Source organism: Bos indicus x Bos taurus, chromosome 2 (assembly GCF_003369695.1).
Source record: "Bos indicus x Bos taurus breed Angus x Brahman F1 hybrid chromosome 2, Bos_hybrid_MaternalHap_v2.0, whole genome shotgun sequence".
NCBI lineage: Eukaryota > Metazoa > Chordata > Mammalia > Artiodactyla > Bovidae > Bos > Bos indicus x Bos taurus.
Genome location: NC_040077.1, coordinates 106,324,109 through 106,341,673, shown reverse-complemented (window position 1 = coordinate 106,341,673; position 17,565 = coordinate 106,324,109). Strand labels below are relative to the sequence as shown.

The window sequence follows — 17,565 nt, the reverse complement described above, 5'->3', positions numbered from 1 at the left end:
TATCCCAGTGAACAGAAAAACCCAGGAGTCTACCCTGGCTTCCTCGCATGTGCTATGAAGCATGTGCTGGGGTGGGAGGACCAGGCGGGCTGGGGCCACTCACATTCCACTTGAAGGGATCCCAAGCCAGGAACCAGCCTGTGAAGGTAGGGGGCTCGTGCCCTTGCTTCACCACAATTATGGGGGTCTCAAGGTCCCGACCGCCGGGGTGGGTCTTGAGATATTCCTGCACTGTGGTGGCTGCGGCTTTCTTCTCGTCCTCATTGGCATTCTTCCCAATCCAGAAAAAGACCTGTGGAGCATCCCAGAGTCAGCCTCCCCTGCCCACCCTCGGCTCACCCAGGCTCAGACATCCTGCTGTGGACCCTGACCTTAGGCAGGCCCCATCCGGCCTTAACTTTGCCTCTGGAAATTGGGGTTGGACAGATGCCCTCTACTTCGATATTCTGTAGATGTGTGACTCCCAGCCTCTTCAGAGCCAAAGACCCTCAGAAACACTCCTCTGCCTCATAAAATCAACTGGACTTTGGGAGTACACGTCGTGCCCTGCAGCCCCACTGGGCATCCTCCTCTCTGACCTGCCTTCTTCTTTCTTATGCTCCTGCTGTTCGTAACACCAATCTCAGAGAAAATGTATATGGAAGCCAAGAAAACATCAAACCTTACCTATCCTTAAAGCCACTATTTATTGGCCCTGGGATTAGGGTGGTCGGAAGGGCGGTCCCCAGGCCTCAAAATTACCTGGTCCCAGACATCTAGCAGGAAAACATCATCCTCTTCCAAGTCATCCTGATTGAAGTCAGGGATCTCTGTGGCCAGGAAGCGCCCAGTCTGGTTGGAACATTCAAAGAGCCGGGGAGTGATGACCAAGTTTTCCTCCTGCAGCCTGCAAGGCGGAAAGGAAATTGTGTTGGAAAGCTCATCTCCTAGAAAAATGTTCTTTCTTCTGATCACACCAAAAGTCCCCCATCCTACCAAGAGTCCAGGAGCCCTCCAAAGGAGAAATTCCCACTACTCTCCCAGGACAAGCATTTCAGTGGGCTCTTCTATAGTCCTGTTAGGAAGTTCTTCCTAATATCTTTCCTCTATCGCTCCTGCTGCTAATATAGTACATGTCTTTTTGCTTTTGAGGAAATGGTGGATCATGGACCTTCTTCAGAAAACTAGGCTTACAACTTGTGTTCCTCAGCATCTGGTCCTGTGGCAGCATGGAAAGACAGTGGCTGATGGGACCCTGGCATCTTCCTCCCAAAGGGCACACCTAGAGTCCTACCCCTCTCTTTGAGCTGCCTCCTCTGGGTGTGCACTCCCTTTGCAGGAAATATCCACCCCAGGCCCTGGGAATCCCACAATAAGTAGCACAGACACAGCCCCTGTGCCAAGAGGCTCCCAGAGCCTCGGCTGCCCCTTCCTCATCTGGTAGCCCTGTGAGCCCGACACACAGAGTCCTCAATCCACGCCTGCTGCAGGGTCTAGGTGATGTGGGTAGAGGTGCTGGGAGGCTCTCCAGCCTCAGAAGGTAAGCTGGAGGTCGAGGGACCTGGGAGTTACCTCTTGGTGCTGGCATAGGGGGCCTTCCCGCCCAGGGCCAGCCAGAAGTTGGCCGGCTCCTGCCCCTCCACCACCACTTGCTTCTCAGTCCGGGAGACAGTGTCAGCAACCATCTTGGCCATCTCCCGCTCATCTCCACTGCAACCCTGGAAAAAGGGGGGGTGGCTGTACTGGGGGAGTCCACCTCCGGTGCCCCGCCTCCCCCTCCTTCCACCACATTCACTGGCCTAGAGCTCCTGGGCCTGAGAGACTCTCCTGGATCAAGGCCCTGTGCACACAGCCCAGCGTCCTTGATGCTCCAAAGGATGGCAGAGGAGACAAGTGGATAGACCCTCCCAGTGGATAGGCGGAGGCCTCCAAGAGACTGAGTCCTCATGATAGAGATAAAGGGGGAGGCAGCAACAGGCACACACAGGGAGAGTCAGAGAGCCCAAGACATAGAGACAGGGGACTTCCCTGGTAGTCCAGTGGCTAAGACTCTGTGCTCAAAATGCAGGGGGCCTGGATTTGATCCCTGATCAGGGACCTAGAGCCCACCTGTTGCAACTAAGATCCAGCATAGTCAAATAAGTAAATAAATATTTTTTTAAAGGGACTTCCTTGGTGACATCGTGGATAAGAATCTGCCTGTCAATGCAGGGACCATGGATTCGAATCCTGGTCCAGGAAGATCCCACATGCCACAAAGCAAATTGACTCGTGCACCACAACTACTGAGCTTGAGCTCTAGAGCCCAAGAGCCACAACTAATGATCCTCTGTGCCACAACTACTGAAGCCCTCAAGCCCTAGAGCCAGCAGATCACAACTGCTGAGCCCCAGTGTTGCAACTGCTGAAGCCTGTGCGCCTAGAGCCTGTGCAAGAGAAGCCACTGCAATGGGAACCCTGCGCACCACGACCAGACAGCAGCCCGCATGCAGCAATGAAGATCCAGCGCAGCCATAAATAAATACAGCATTGTGCACGTGTTGATCTCAGGCAAGGGTTAAAAAAAAAAAACATGAAGACGGACCAACACAGGGACAGACAGGAGTCACCAGAGACAAACAGAATGAGAAAGACCTACTCAGACACAGAGGCAGAGAGTAGGGATCCAGATCCAGTGTTGAGGAGGTGGGAGGCGGGGCCAGAGGCAGCTGGGAAACCAGGAGGCGGGGCCTATGGGGGGCGGGGGGAGTTGGAGGGGGAGGCCACTCAACTCTGCACACACCTTCCCACACCACAAGTAGCAGCAGGACTGAGTCTTGAGGATGAAGACGTCGTTGGAGTTGAGGGAGGCGGCCCGGGGTGAGACCTCAAAGGCCTTGGTGTTGTTGGCGCTGGTTCCTCGGACCTGGAATAGCCGGGTGGAGGGCACAGGCTCCACGCTGTTGGCCCGGGATGTGCCTCCCTGCAGGGAGAGATGGGCAGGAGTAACTTACCAAAGGTGGTCCTCTGATACACCATCACCGAACTAGTCTTCCCAAAACATTGCTTTGGTCATGGGCACTCCCCTGCCTGACAGCTTGGTTCAGACTAGAACCATTCTAGGTCTACAGACCAGAACCCAGCTTTCAGGGGGTCATTTGAGGCCTCACATGAGGAGGCAACCTGCCTTTCCAGGGTCACTCTCAGCTCTCCAAACCCTCCATTTAGCTCAGCCAAGCTTCTCATGATTCCCCACAGGGCCTTTCCCCTGGGCCTTCGTGCTGGCTATGCCTCTGCATCGCCCTCATTTGACCCCTGCGGAGCTGTGACCCGCCCCCACCCCCCCCAGTGTCAAAATCTCCTCCCAACCCTCTTTCCACCATGGACTCGGCCTGTTCACTGATCACTGTATTCACGAGTCCCTATGAATGAAACGTATTTCTGGCATTTAAGCACACGTGGAACAACAGACTGGTTTCAAATCGGGAAAGGAGTACGTCAAGTCTGTATATTGTCACCCTGCTTATTTAACTTATATGCAGAGTACATCATGAGAAATTCTGGACTAGATGAAGCACAAGCTGGAATGAAAATTACCAGGAGAAATATCAATAACCTCAGATATGCAGATGACACCACCCTTATGGCAGAAAGCGAAGAAGAATTAAAGAGCCTCTTAATGAATTGAAAGAGGAGAGTGAAAAAGTTGGCTTAAAACTCAACATTCAGAAAACTAAGATCATGGCATCCAGTTCCATCACTTCATGGCAAATAGATGGGGAAACAGTGGAAAAAATGACAGACTTTATTTCTGGGGGGGGCTCCAAAATCACTGCAGATGGTGACTGCAGCCATTAAATTAAAAGATGCTTGCTCCTTGGAAGAAAAGCTATGACCAACCTAGACAGCATATTATAAAGCAGAGACATTACTTTGCCAACAAAGGTCCGTCTAGTCAAAGCTATGGTTTTTCCAGTGGTCATGTATAGATGTGAGAGTTGGACTATAAAGAAATCTGTGCACTGAAGAATTGATGCTTTTGAACTGGGGTGTTGGAGAAGACTCTTGAGAGTCCCTTGGACAGCACGGAGATCAAACCAATCAATCCTAAAGGAAATCAGTCCTGAATCTTCATTGGAAGGACTGATGCTGAAGTTGAAGCTCCAATATTTCGGCTACTTGATACAAAGAACTGACTCATTTGAGAAGACCCTGATGCTGGGAAAGATTGAAGGAAGGAGGAGAAGGGGACGACAGAGGATGAGATGGTTGTATGGCATCACCCACTCAATGGACATGAGTTTGAGTAAACGCCAGGATCTGGTGATGGACAGGGAGGCCTGGCATGCTGCAGTCCATGGGGTGGCAAAGCGTCGGACATGACTGAGCAACTGAACTGAACTGAGGCACACCCTGCCTTGGACTGTTGATTCACTGCTCGTTCAGCAAGATGGTAAGCAGCATTAGCATGGCATTCTTCTCCCCCTCGGTCTTTGCAGAGGGCTGTGTACTTAGTAAGTGTTCAATAAATAGGTTATTGCTAAAGGAACGCAAGAGATGGCTATTTCAACAGGGAAGTCTGCTCCAGGTTATTTGACAGCCTGGATGGGAGGGGAGTTTGGGGAAGAATGGATACATGTATATGTATGGCTGAGTCCTTTTGCTGTTCACCTGAAACTATCACAACATTGTTAATTGGCTACACACCGATACAAAATAAAAAGTTAAAAAAAAAAAGGTGCCAGTGCACCTTAGGTTCATCATTCCGCACATCTATCCAAAATAACTTCTTTTTTTCATCTAAAGAGGAGTTGGGGTGTAGAGAGTAATAGTCTTATACATGCTAAGTGTTTATTAAATGGATTTTTTAAAATATTGAGTAGTTGTTTCTATTTCCATTGCACATAAGTTATGGAGCCTCAAACAGTCCCCTCCCAGGAAGAGGGGGCTGCCCCCTAGCCCTGTCCCCCACCCCGCATTCTCTCCCCTGTTTCCTGGAGCCCACCCCACCTCACTGCCGCACCTGGTAGACCACCATGCATCCCTTGAAGATGGACATGAGGTGAGGTGGCTCCTTGCCCATCGGGACCCGGATCTGGACCGGTTCATTGTTGTACTCCTGGTCCAAGATGACGGCTTGATAGGCAGAGGCTGTGATTTCATCCTGACTGGCCTGGCTGCCCTGGGGATGTGCAGGGTGGGAGGGGTGAGGTGAGGCCAGCTCCCAGTTCTAACTTCATATCCAATTCTGACTGGCCCTAAACCCAACTGTCTTCCCCACCAATCCCCACCCTGAACAAAACCAAAATCCACCCTCCCAACCCAGACCTCATCTGTGATCCCAGCCCCACACCTAATCTTTCTCCAGCCTCAGTCCACCCCAACCCACCTTGACCCCCAACCTCCTCTCCCGCTTACTGCACCTTTCTTGAGGAAACACCACGACTACCCTCCACTCACCCCCCAGCACCCCCAGACATCTCCCGCTCCCTTGCATCTGGACATAGAAACCCAGTCACAGCGGGTGAAGAGAAGGCACAGGAAGCCATGGAAGTTGGAAAGGAGACTCAGAGAGCCAAAGGGGAAGGGTTGTGAGTGGGGCTACCCAGAGCCAGGGGGATCTCCCAGCCAAAGCAGCTCCAAAATGGAAAGCGGGTAAGATATCCACACCAGAGGTATTCAACTCAAGGGCGATGGCCGCTTGGCAGGGGTATAGTGAAGTGGGGTTGAGCAGCTGCGCTCTAAACAGGGTGGAGTGGGGCCTGACCTGCCAGATGTAGAGCAAGTAGTGCGGCTTCTCGTTGATGAAGTAGGTGTAGAGCAGCAGGTAGCAGTCGCCCCCAAAGAAGTGGCCAAGCCACTTGGTATTCACAGGCACCAGCTCTAGGTTCTCGATGCGCCACATCTGGGGCCGGTACCAGGCTAGTGTGAGGTCCAGGACAGACTCCACCAACCCTGCCCCCTGGCCCGGGCCTCTCTCCCCGTCATACCTGCACCTCCCCACTCCCATCGTCCACCATCTTCTGCTGGGCAGCCACCTGAGGCTGGACATGCATGGACATGGCATCAAACTTCACCTGTTCCACCTTGGCTGGAGTGAGGGGGGAAATCATGACACCCAATGTCACCAGCTGAGTTCCCCCAGGTTCTCACAACAGCCCTGAATGGGAGCTGCAATTCTTAGACCCATTTTACAGATGAGGAAACTGAGGCTAGAGAGATTCGGTAGCTTGTCCCAGGTCACACAGCTAGCCAGTGGCAGAGCTATAACACAGAACCCTATCTCCTTCCTGTAAGACTCATGTTTTGTCCGGGCCTCCCAGAGCAGCCACAGGAGGGACATTTTCTCCTCCCCCGGGTGCGTGGCATGGAGCTTGTCCTTAGCAAATATTGTCTGGAAGACTGGAGATGTTTGGGTTTGGGTTCTGAGGAGACCTAACACTACTCCAAATGAAAGGTGAGCTGTTCTCAGCTCCCTTTTTGTGACAACTCTTAAGTTTATCCAAGTCCCTTTGTGTCCACGCCCCTCCACCTGGGGAGCCCAGAGTCAGGGTGCAGTGTTCACGAGAGGAGTGCTCAAGGAGGGCAGGAGGCAGGTCCAGCGCTCTCCTGGCCCCACTGCCCACTTCCGGCCCCACCCCACCTCAGGCCAGCCCTCACCCACGGAGCCCACGGTGTGGGTTTTGCCTAGGCCGGTGGTCCGGTTGGGTACTGTCCACTTCTGGAAGAGCTGCTGAAAGACAGCTGACTCGGCCCCGTCGTTCTGCAGCTCCACCTGTGTGCTCGGCGGGTACTGCTTCGCTTTGATAAAGTTCTGGGACGAGAAGGAAGAGTCTGGGGTGTGTCCCTCCCCCAGGCTCCACCCCCCAACAGGAGCTAAAGCCTGGCTGTAACCCCAATCAGACCCACCACTAACCTGCCCTGGCCCCAAGCCCAAACCAGACTCTATTCACTGTCCCAGTGCTGGCCTCAAATCTAACCCAGCTGACTCCCACCCCAGGTCACACCAGACTCCACCTCAAACCTAACTCTGACCTCAACCCTGAATCTAACTCTAACCCCCAAACCCACTTCAGACCCCTCACTCCAAGGCCAAATCTGACCCAAACCTGACCCCAGTCTCCATCTCCAAACTTGAGCCCAACCCCCAATCCAACGTTGACCCCCAGCCAGTTCAGGGTTACTGACTCCAGCTCCTACAATGACCCCAAACTCTGACTTGGCCTCAGCCCCATGCTGACCCACCCCGCTTCTTGTAAGGAGGCTGGCCTCCGTTTCTCTCTCCCTTTTCAGAGCCAAACTCAAGGTGCAAGCCCTGAGGAGGCTCCCTTTTTGTGACGATTCTTGAGGTCGCCGGGTGGTTGGCTTCCTGGGGTGCAGAGAACCCTCAAGATGACCCCCCAGAACTAAGTCAGCCCCAGAGCCACCCCTGGCCTTTAGCCCCCACTGCCCTCTCCCTGCTGGGTGGCCTTCTCTGCCCCTCCTCCAAGTTCTCCTCCTCGACACCCAGACCCACCAGTGCCTGGTTCATGGCTTCCTTCTTCTCCTGGGCGTTGGCATTCTTCCCCTTCCACACATAGATCTTTAGGCCTCCCTGGTCCAGGATGTAACAGTCCTGGAGCGGGAGAGAAAGCACAGGGCAAGAGCCTGAGGGCGCAGGCTGGGGGAGCTGCAGACACAGAAGTTTGCCTCTTGCGACCCCACCCCAACCACCCCAGGTCCCTGGTGGAGAGTGGACAGGGGGCGGGTGGGTGATGGGGAGCTGGGGCTGGGGGCACCCCGGACCCTCTCACCTCGTGACTGAGCAGGTCTTGTGTGAGTGGCTGCGTGGCGATTTCTCTGACCACCACCTTTCCCTCTGAGTCAGACACACTGCAGGACAAAGATGCGGCATAGACAAGGAGGATGCTGGACACTCGCCCCGGGGTCTCCTCCCCCAGGAGGTACCCCCTGTGCCAGGAGGAGCCCCACGCAGCCGGGCACTCACTGGTACAACTTGAGGGCAGCCTTGAGGGCCGGCTCCACCACCGTGTCGGCCACAGCGGCCTTCAGCTCCTTCCGTTGGCCCAGCACGTGGTTCATGATCTCCATCAGCTGTGGTGAGGCCTTCTCGTCCTCCCCGTCCACCACGCCCACGTAGGTTCGCCCACCCCGCTCCTGGTCGCGGATCTCCTTGGCCAGGTTCATGCCCTGCAGGGAGGCCCCGGGACGCATGAAGGCTGGCGGGGCGGCGGGGGCGGTGGACAGGGCAGCATCCGCCACCCCAGACCACACCTGGAGAGCCCAGCAGCCCCAAAAGGGGAGGCACCTGCCCAGCGCTTCCCTTTCAAGGAGGGGACCAGGCTTTGAAGATGTGTGTCAGGAAGCCAAACTAAAACCTCAGGAAGAGCAGTCTTCTTCATGAGCAAGAGGGGGTCTGGTGAGGGGGCGGGACTTGCCAGGCCTTTGGTTTTGACATTGTTTGAAATGTGTGATTTTGCTTCAAAGTTTTGCATGAGAGGTGAGCCCTGAAGATCACAGTCCTGTCTCTTTGTCCCAAAGCCGTGTACACACACCCTCACACACTCACACACACACAAAGCCTCACATGGGCTCACACACATGTGCACACGCACACACACACACACACACACACACACACACACACACAGCCTGGCTCACTCTTTCAGCCTAGTGTCTCCTACCCAGTTCCCGGCCGTTCCACTCCGGCCCCCTCCCCTCTCCACGGCTCCCTTCACCCCACTGCCCCCCTCGCCAGGCCCACATTTCTGTTTCAAGCCTAGCCCTATTTATCCAGCTCCCAAGACAGCCCCATTTTAAGATGCCCCAAACCCAACCTTGATTTTCTCCCCAACTCTGTTGCTCCCTGATCTTTCCATTTGAGAAAATGGGACCCTACCCATCCCCACAAAAAGCACAACCTTTGACTTCTGTCTCTCTCCTCTCTTGTCACCCCCAACCTGACATACGTCCTGTGATTCCACCTTCCCAGCCCCCTCCTCACCTAGGAATGTGCCCTCAGCTCCTCCTCTCCCCTCGCCCCTCAGAAGTCAGGGTGCCCTTCAACGGCATCCCAGGCACTGAGAACAAACTTCAACCCTCTCACATGGCTTCCTGACCACACAGCACATCCTTTGAGACACCCCCACCCTCCTTTCCAAACTCCCCAAAGTCCCCGTCTCGGGCTTCGTCTGAGCTGGAAGGTTGTCTGCCATACACCTCTCTCCTGCCTTACGGCCCGCTCCTCCCCACCCGCCCTCCTCCCAGAAGCCTTCTTAGACCCCTCCGAACCCTGAGAGCCACACTCCCCACCCCTCACTTCTCCAGTATTCCCTTCACATCTGTCTCCCCTCCTGGATGGCCCACTGGACGCCAGAGCTAGGGCAGGGCTCTGCCCATTTCATTGACCACCGGCTCCCAGTGCTGGGCACAGCATCTGCCACAAGCAGGGACTCATCAGACGTTAGTGGATCTACCACAGTGCATGCATGCAGACTCCTACACGCATACCTCACTGCATACACATGGAGACTCAGATTCACCTTCAAACATAGCACCCCGGACAGTCAGGGAAGAGAGCGCTGAGGAAATGGGGGCTGGTGGAGGCGTGGCAGCAGTCTGGCAAGTTTGGGAGGGAGGCCAGGTGCTGGAGGCAGGAGCAGGGAGGAGCAGCGTGCGATTTGGGGGGTGGGCACAGGGCAGGGTTACCCTGAGTCTCTCCATGTGGTTACTCTCCGGCCCATTCCACTGTATGATGAGCTTCCCAAGGTCCAGGAGGAAAACATCCCCACGGTTGAAACTCTTCCAGGACATCTCCACCTGGGGAGCCATGGGGCAGGCACAGACCCCACTCAGACCCTGTCCATCATCCATCAATCTCTCCCCCACCCCTTCCCTGCCCCTCACCCCTCCTCAGCCTCTGCCCTCCGCCCAGACAGGGCAGTGGATAGGAGGAGAGGAGGCTGTGCCCCCTGAGCCCTGGTTGATGCCCACCTCTCCGGCCACCACATTCCTCTTGCCCTTTACGTGGAGCAGCCGCTGGATGTCATAGGAGTTTGTCTCGACTTGCTTCATGCCAGAAGCCACGCCCCCTTTCCGGATCCTGTGAAGAGATGTGAACTGACCCAAGGGAGTGGGCTGGGAGGTGTGACAGACCCCCCGTCCTCCCAGATCCTGGGGATGTGGTTGCCACGGGGCCCATTTGAGGGCTGGGGCTGGGAGTAAAGAGCTGCCTGAGGCCTTGGGGTCACAAACCCCAAAAAGGCACTCACTCTCAGGGCCATGCAAGTGCAAGGTCACTCTATCGCCTCCGTTTGCATGACCCTGGCCGTGAGTGCCTCCTTGGACTTTGTACCCTAGGTGCCTCGCTTGCCTCACCCTAGTTCTAGCCCTGCTCAGAGGCCTGCAAAAGGTGGGTGCATGGTAATGGGGCCATGTGGAAGGACAGGACAGGGGGACTGAAGCGAAGGGAAGAGGGAAAATGCTGAAGACAGAATTGTGTCTCCTCCCAAACTCAAGGCTGAAGACCAAGGACAGGGCAGCAGGAGAGATGGGGGTGGGGAATGGAAAGGTGAACAAAAATTACCTTCATGGGCTCCCTGCAGAGCCTCAGGCTCCCTTTCCAGCCCCAGGTCTGCCCCCCAGCCTCAGGTATCCCTCCCAGCCCTGGCTCCATTCCCGAGCCTGTAGCGTGCACCTCCGTACACAATGCCCTTCTTGAAGTAGCCTCGGAAGGTGTCACTCTCGTTGCCCTGGACCTCACGGTGCTGGACGGCCCGGCCCTTCAGAAAGTCATCCATCTGCGTGGTGTAGATGGCAGCCGCCCCTTGCTCGTCCTGGGACGAGGCCTGGCCGATCCAGTAATGAATGTCATAGGACAGGTTGCTGCCTGTCTTGTGGATCTAGGGAGAGAACACGTCCAGTGGGCCCAAGGCCCTGGGCTCCCACAGTCCTCTCCCTGCCTCCCTGCTTTACATGGTCTCCTGAACGTGTGGGGCCAGCACCACAGGGGAGCTTGGCATGGAGAAGTTCATGGGATGAGAGGTCAGGAGCCCTGTGTTGTTGTAGTTCCTCAGACCCTCTGAGACATGGGGCAGGTGTCTTCCCCTGGGCCTTGGAAATAACTTGGTTGGACTACGGCAGCATTTTCCGAAGTTATGTGCACAGACCATCAGAGGTCTAGGAGGTGACTTGGTAGTATACAGTGAGATGACTTTGAAAATTTTTTTTGTCCACCCCTCTCAGCATAGGGGATCTTAGTTCCCTAACCAGGGATAGAACCCATGTCCGCTGCAGTGGAAGTGTGGAGTCTTAACCAGCGGTCTTCCAGGAAATCCCTGATTATGGAAATATTTTATAGCTACTTTCTGTTTGTGAAACGGGATACTGCTTTCCATTTGTGATAATGACACTGAGTTAAGTTTTTTTTATATGAAACTTTTAGTATTTTATTCATTTTCATAGTTTTACGGTATTAGTAAAAATAATGGCCATTATAAATAAGTATAAAATGGAAGTTGATGAAAAAATAATCCCAAGTCTTCCTTGACTCCCACCCTCCCACCAAAAAACTAGCTAGTATATGGCAAATATCCTTTTCACATATTATCTTTAGGCATATATTCACTTTGTAGTGGTGGATGGTTTAGTCGCTAAGTCGTGTCTGACTCTTGTGATCCCACGGACTGTAGCCTGCCAGGCTCCTCTGTCCATGGTGTTTTCCGGGCAAGATTACTAGAGTGGGTTGCCATTTCCTTCTCCATGAGTTAAGTTTTTAAATAAATAGATTTAAATTTTAAAAGTGAATCAGTAAAAGTACAAATGCATTAATGATACAGGATGCAGAAGAAACCAAGACAGTCAAATGAAGTTGACTGTGGATTTTGGGAACATGGACTCAAAGTAGGGTGACATCCCACCAGTTCAGAAGCTCGTCCAAGACTATAAATCCACAGAGGGTCACCCCAGCTGGGAGCTCAGTGGTTCAAGGGCAGCAATTGGCTCTTAGATCTCTGACCCTCTGGTGCTACGGCTAGGCTGGGAACGCCCACTGAACACTATCTTGGGATGAAGCTGGGCAGCAGTCCCCATTGCCCCCAGCTTCCTGGTTCCTCCTGCTGCTGCCCTAAGCTTTGCTCTCTGCTGCGCCCCCTCCCCTGCCCATTCCCCACTCACAGCCAGGATTACATAGCAGTCACCATCGAAGAAGCTGCCAAAGGAGTTGGAAGGAACAGGCACCATCTGCATGGCCTAAGGAGAGAAGGGAAGTCAGAGGGTTTGACCACCCAGGACCCCCAGCTTCCCTGCCTCCCTTTAACCAAACGGAGAGTTGGGAAAGGAAGAGCCAGGAAGAGAGCACGAGAAAACCCGACCAGGAGGGTGGATGTGAGGAGGGCGGGCCGGGAAAGGAAGGAGCAGGAGGAGGGGTCGATGCCTGAGGACAGGGCGGGGATGGCACCAGGGGCTCGCAGGCCAGCAGGGCAGGGTGGAGGACAGTCAAGCCTTCCTCGCCTCAGTCCATCCCCGGCCTGCAGAGCCTGCCCTGTGACCAGGCAGTATCCTCACCTCGATCCTCCATATCTGCACCCCAGGCGTGGTGATGTTGAGGGAGCCTTTGACTTGGGCGCTCAGTTTGGTCATGGCGGATGAGCCTAGGGGAGAAGTGGTGTGGGGGCAAGAAGAAGACCTGGGAACCCTGGCTTTCAGGGGCCACTCTTCCAGCCCAGCCCTGGAGAGCTCCTCTCTCTCCAGGGCTCAGGGCTCTGAGAGAAGGTCCCCACCCTGGGCCCTGACTGGCCAGGGGGGTCCCACCTGGCTCTGATCTTGTCACTCTTGTTCAAACACCTTTCCTGACTCCCTATCACCCACTGAAAAAAGGTCCCACTCCTAAGCCTGGCACACAAGGTCCTTCTTGATGCAGACCCAAATGATTTTTCTGCCTGAAAATTTTTGATCAAAGTCATGCCTGGCTAAAAAATACATATTATACTGAGTTGTTTTTTTTTTTTTTTTTAAGCAAAGAATAAACAAGGGTTGAAAAGTATACATGCTCAAAAGAATTGAAGAAAAACAGGTGTTCAAACAAAACTTGCACATGAAGTTTCATAGCAGCTCTATTCACAAGAGCCAAAAGGTGGAAAGAACCCAAATGTTCATCAACAGATGACTAAATCAACAAACGGTGGTCTGTCCACACAATGGAATAGTACTCAGCCATCAGAAGAAATTAAGCACCATACACCCTGCATCGTGGTTGAACCTTGACCAAGATGCCAAGTGAAAGAAGCCAGACACAATGGCCCCATTTTGTGTGACTGCATTTACATGAAGTGTCCAGAACAGGCAAATCAATAGAGACAGCATGTGGTTGCCAGGGGCTGCGGGGAAGGGAGGAATGAGAAGTAACCCCTTGTGGGTGTGGCGTTTCCATTTGGGATGATGAAAATATTCTCAAACTAGACAGCGGTGATGGCTGCACAGAATTTTGAATGTCTTGAATGCCCCCTAATTGTATGCTTTAAAGTGGTTAAAATGGTAAGTCTTATGTTCTGTGTATTTTATCACAATAGAAAAGTGTGTGCAGCAGTTTCCTATTTCTTGCTACCCCCAACTCTCAAGTGAAAGTGAAAGTCGCTCAGTCATGTCCGACTCTTTGCAACCCCATGGACATTAAATTCCATGGAATTCTCTAGGCCAGAATACTGGAATGGGTAGCCTTTTCCTTCTCCAGGGGATCTTCCCAACCCAGGTCTCTTGCATTGCAGGTGGATTCTTTACCAGCTGAGCCACAAGGGAAGTCCCAAACCCTCAAACACCCCTCAATTACTGTTCTGGTGGCCCACAAGATGTGGACCCCGGGGTAGGGCCCTGTTTGTTCAGTGCTGAATCCCCAGCTTCCAGCTCTGCTGGAACTTTGTTGAGTGGGTGTGTGGGTAGATGGTCAGGTGGTTGGGTGGTTGGCTGAGTTTGTGGGTAAAAGTAATTAAGTGGATGGATGAGGGAATAAATGAGTGAATGAATGAATGAATGAACCTTTCCCACTGGGAACCGCCCTCCACCCACTGAGCTTGAAGAAATCTCTCCCCTATCTTCTTTCATGTTCTATTTTATGGCTCTTTTCCTTTGACCTCTAGCTATATTCTCTACTCCAAGTGCTCATCAGAATTGCCTAGGGAGCTTTAAACAACACTGGTGCATTGATGCTCAAGCTATCTCAAACCCCCAAGGATTCTGATTTAATTAGGCCAGGGTGGGGCCCAGGCTTGGCACTTTATTTTCTGCCTTTGGGGAGGCAAGCCAGAGGTGCTTTCAAAACTCCCCAGTGATTCCGATGAGCTAGGGAGGAGAGTCACTTGTCCCCAGTAATTTTTGTCCCAGGTTTCCTGCCCCTCCCTCCCAGTCTGGAGGCCATCGCATTCCCCACGGAGTTACCACCCAGCCTGGCTTGGAGTTGCCCTCCATGAATGCTCCTTGAACTGATGAATAATGAATGAAAGATCATGTGGCCCCCACCACCGTGCTCTGACAGCTGGAACCTACCTAATCTCTCCTTGCACCTGGACTCTGAGTCACCCCTTGGAACAATGACCTGGTCTTTTACTGCTGATAAACTCCCTCTTCCGACTCCTGAAGGGTGACCACCCTCTCCCTGGCATAGTGGAATTTGGGGACAACATCTTCCTGCCCAGTCTCTGATTAGCGCCCCCTCCAGCAAATTAGGGCCACCTGCTGATGGCCAGCACTGCACCTGTAGGAGCCCCTAATGCCTGGGTCCTGTCTGATATCCCTGTGGGTCAGGGCCTCCTCCATGAGATATTTCTCAATCCATGGAGACCTCAGGGTTCCCAGGACTCCTTGTTCAGTTGAACCAATTTGGGTACAAATGAAGAAAACGTTTCCTCTTATTTCAATCACCACTTTTGCCCATATCCCTCTTTTTGCCAAAACAGACCGACCCTCACTAGCTGTGCGAACATGGTGTGTATCTTCACCCATGAGGTTGGCAGTCGACGACCAGGTGATCCCTAAAGTCCCACTGGGGGAATTCCCTGGTGGTCCAGGGGTTGAGAATGAACTTCCACTGCAGGGGGCACAGGTTCAATCCTTGGTTGGGGAACTAAGATCCCACATGCCATGCAGTGTGGCACAAAATAAATAAATGAAAAATTACAAAAAAAAAAAGTCGCATCAGGAATATGTTCTGAATCTAGGAGGGACCAGCAAAAGCAAAAGAGGGCAGACAAGATGAGGCCCTTCTTATCCATCAAAACAGTGGAGACTCAGGGGAGCAGGGGTTTGAAAAAGTTGGCGCTCTGCCTCCCTAGAGAGAAATCAGGACTGGGGACCTCCAGCAGCCTGAAGAGGGAAGAGGTGGGCAAGGGGATTCTGGGAGAGCCGCCCCAAGAGGTGGACTCATACTGCAAGAGTACCCCATGGATACTCGCCAGCTGCTCCTGCCTCGTAGGTGCTGGTTAGAGCAGATGCCTCTGTCCCACAGTGCCCCCACTCCAATGGACCCTCTCCAGCCTTGCATCTCCTGAACTGCTGGGAGGAGTAGGGGGCCCATGCTGACTCCCCGTTGCCCATAGCACAGCCCTGCCCTGGGTTTGAATATGTGATGTCTTCTCCCTCAACTTGAATTCACTGGCTCCCCCCTCACTCCTGGTCCCCGCGCTCCTCTGTCCCCACCTCACCAAAGGGCACAATCACTCCCGGACCCCGAAGTCAGCCATTGGTGCACACCCCGAAACCTTCCTTCTCCTGCCCTCCAACACACCCCCATCCCTCTCTGCTTCTGGTAACAGCACACCATTCACTGGCCCTGGCCACACCCACCCGCCCCATGCTGCTTCTCACTCTCCCCTCATGTCCCTTCTTTTTCCTTTCATTTTCCTTTCCAATGCACTCCCCACCATTCTTCACTTGGCCAACACTCCCAAGCTCTTCTGGTCTCAACTTAGGTCTCATTTATTCCAAGATGCCTTCCTAGAATCCTCAGGTTAGACGAGAGACCCGTCCTCAGGGACCCCAAGCCCTCCTGGCCAAAAAATGCCTCTTTTGGTCCTCTCACCACAGGATGGTGCTAGGCTCTGTTTGTAAGTATGAGGTTCTCAAGGTCAAGGACCCAGACGCGTTTGTCTATGTAACCCCCAGCTCCTAGTACACGTGCATGCTAAGTCATTTCAGTCATGTTCAGGTCGTGGCAGACCGTATGGACTGTAGCCCACCAGGCTTCTCTGTCCATGGAATTTTCCAGGCAAGAATACTGGAGTGGGTTGCCATGCCCTCCTCCAGGGGATCTTCTCAACCCAGGGATCAAACCCATGTCTCTTAAGTCTCCTGCATTGCCTGGCAGGTTCTTTACCCTAGCACCACTTGGGAAGCCCCCCAGCACATACTAGGTGCTCAATAAATATTCTTGAAGCAGAAATACTGAACTGTAGAATGAAAGGAGTGGCCCTTCTTAGGGCCATGGAAGAATTAGGGTTCCTGCTGTCCCCTGGGTCCCATCTTCCCTTTATAAGTGCTGCCCCATGGTCCTGGGAGTTCGGGCTCCAAAGAGCTCCAGAGTGCTCCCACTGCTCTCTGTCCCTAGTTATGCAGTTCTGAGCAGGACAGGGATGTGGCAGTATTCGAAATGAAGGACAAACTCTTGCTTTGTTAGGCCAGTGAGAGCAGAGCGAGTGACATATGCCAGCCCTCCAGCCTGCAGACTCAGCCTCACCCCCACCCAAGAGCACCTGAACAGGCTTCCTGGGAAGCGGGTGGTCAGTATGTCCCAAGATCCTAACCTGGACTTGCCCCCACTCCCCTGCCCCACCTCCTTTCAGCTGAATGGGGCTACAGGGTCTGGTGAGGCTGAGGGGATGGGTCCAGGGGAGGAGAGATGGGATAGCATGCCTGCAAGGGCGGCCGAGGGTAGACGGGGCCCGGCCCTGCCACCACCAGCCCCCTGCCCCTGCTTCTGTCTTTGCCCATTCCATCCCTGATGCCTGTTGCTCACACTTTGGTATCCAGGAGACAAGAGTGCTGAGGTCCCAGGAGTGACAAGGAAATGGAGATGCAGAGGAAAAAACCATCTCAGATGAGGAAGAAATGAGCAAAAAGATGGTGGGAGCCAGGGGAGGGGGAGAGGGAGGTCAGGGTGACCAGCTGCTCCCCGATGGCCCAGGACTGGCGGGTTTTACATCTACAAGTCCTCAGATTATTCTCTGTCCAGGGCGATCCGGGCCAGGTGGCACCCAACACAGGGTGGGGACCGATGGCAGGCAGTGGGGTAGGAAAGGGCCGTTGTCTGGGGTGAAAGCTCCACTGTCCTTCTTTTGGAGGCCTGGGAGGCCACCCTGTGCTCCCTGCCCTTTCCAGACTCTCCAGAGAGCCAAGCCTCTCCCTCACCCCCACCCCAAGAAGCTGCAGGAGGCCCCAGGCTGCCCGCGGCCGGAAGCAGCCGACCCGGTCCTGCCCTCTCCCACCACCTACAGTGCTGGGTCCCCGCAGGGTGGCCTTACCTGTCTGGGGGAGGCAGCTGCCACCTGGGAGATCTCAGGGAGTTGTGGCAAGCTGGCTGGAGGAGAGCGACCTTTGTCCCCACCGCCCCCCCCTTCTAGG

General features: G+C 53.9%; 1 protein-coding gene across 1 annotated transcript in view; it reads right to left on the bottom strand.

The window, feature by feature from the left end:
- Positions 1 to 17,565, bottom strand: part of VIL1 (villin 1) — a 25,023-nt gene extending 7,458 nt beyond the window's left edge. The window contains exons 1-17 of the mRNA XM_027513424.1: positions 17,466 to 17,565; positions 12,523 to 12,608; positions 12,133 to 12,207; positions 10,663 to 10,859; positions 9,952 to 10,060; positions 9,667 to 9,777; positions 7,946 to 8,148; positions 7,752 to 7,830; positions 7,475 to 7,573; positions 6,619 to 6,772; positions 5,949 to 6,049; positions 5,726 to 5,863; positions 4,982 to 5,140; positions 2,762 to 2,941; positions 1,552 to 1,697; positions 742 to 886; positions 104 to 292 (exon numbers count right to left, since the gene is read on the bottom strand). Coding sequence (XP_027369225.1) covers positions 104 to 292; positions 742 to 886; positions 1,552 to 1,697; positions 2,762 to 2,941; positions 4,982 to 5,140; positions 5,726 to 5,863; positions 5,949 to 6,049; positions 6,619 to 6,772; positions 7,475 to 7,573; positions 7,752 to 7,830; positions 7,946 to 8,148; positions 9,667 to 9,777; positions 9,952 to 10,060; positions 10,663 to 10,859; positions 12,133 to 12,207; positions 12,523 to 12,597 — 2,160 coding nt within the window. The 5' untranslated portion in view covers positions 12,598 to 12,608; positions 17,466 to 17,565. The remainder of the gene's footprint in view (positions 1 to 103; positions 293 to 741; positions 887 to 1,551; positions 1,698 to 2,761; positions 2,942 to 4,981; positions 5,141 to 5,725; positions 5,864 to 5,948; positions 6,050 to 6,618; positions 6,773 to 7,474; positions 7,574 to 7,751; positions 7,831 to 7,945; positions 8,149 to 9,666; positions 9,778 to 9,951; positions 10,061 to 10,662; positions 10,860 to 12,132; positions 12,208 to 12,522; positions 12,609 to 17,465) is intronic.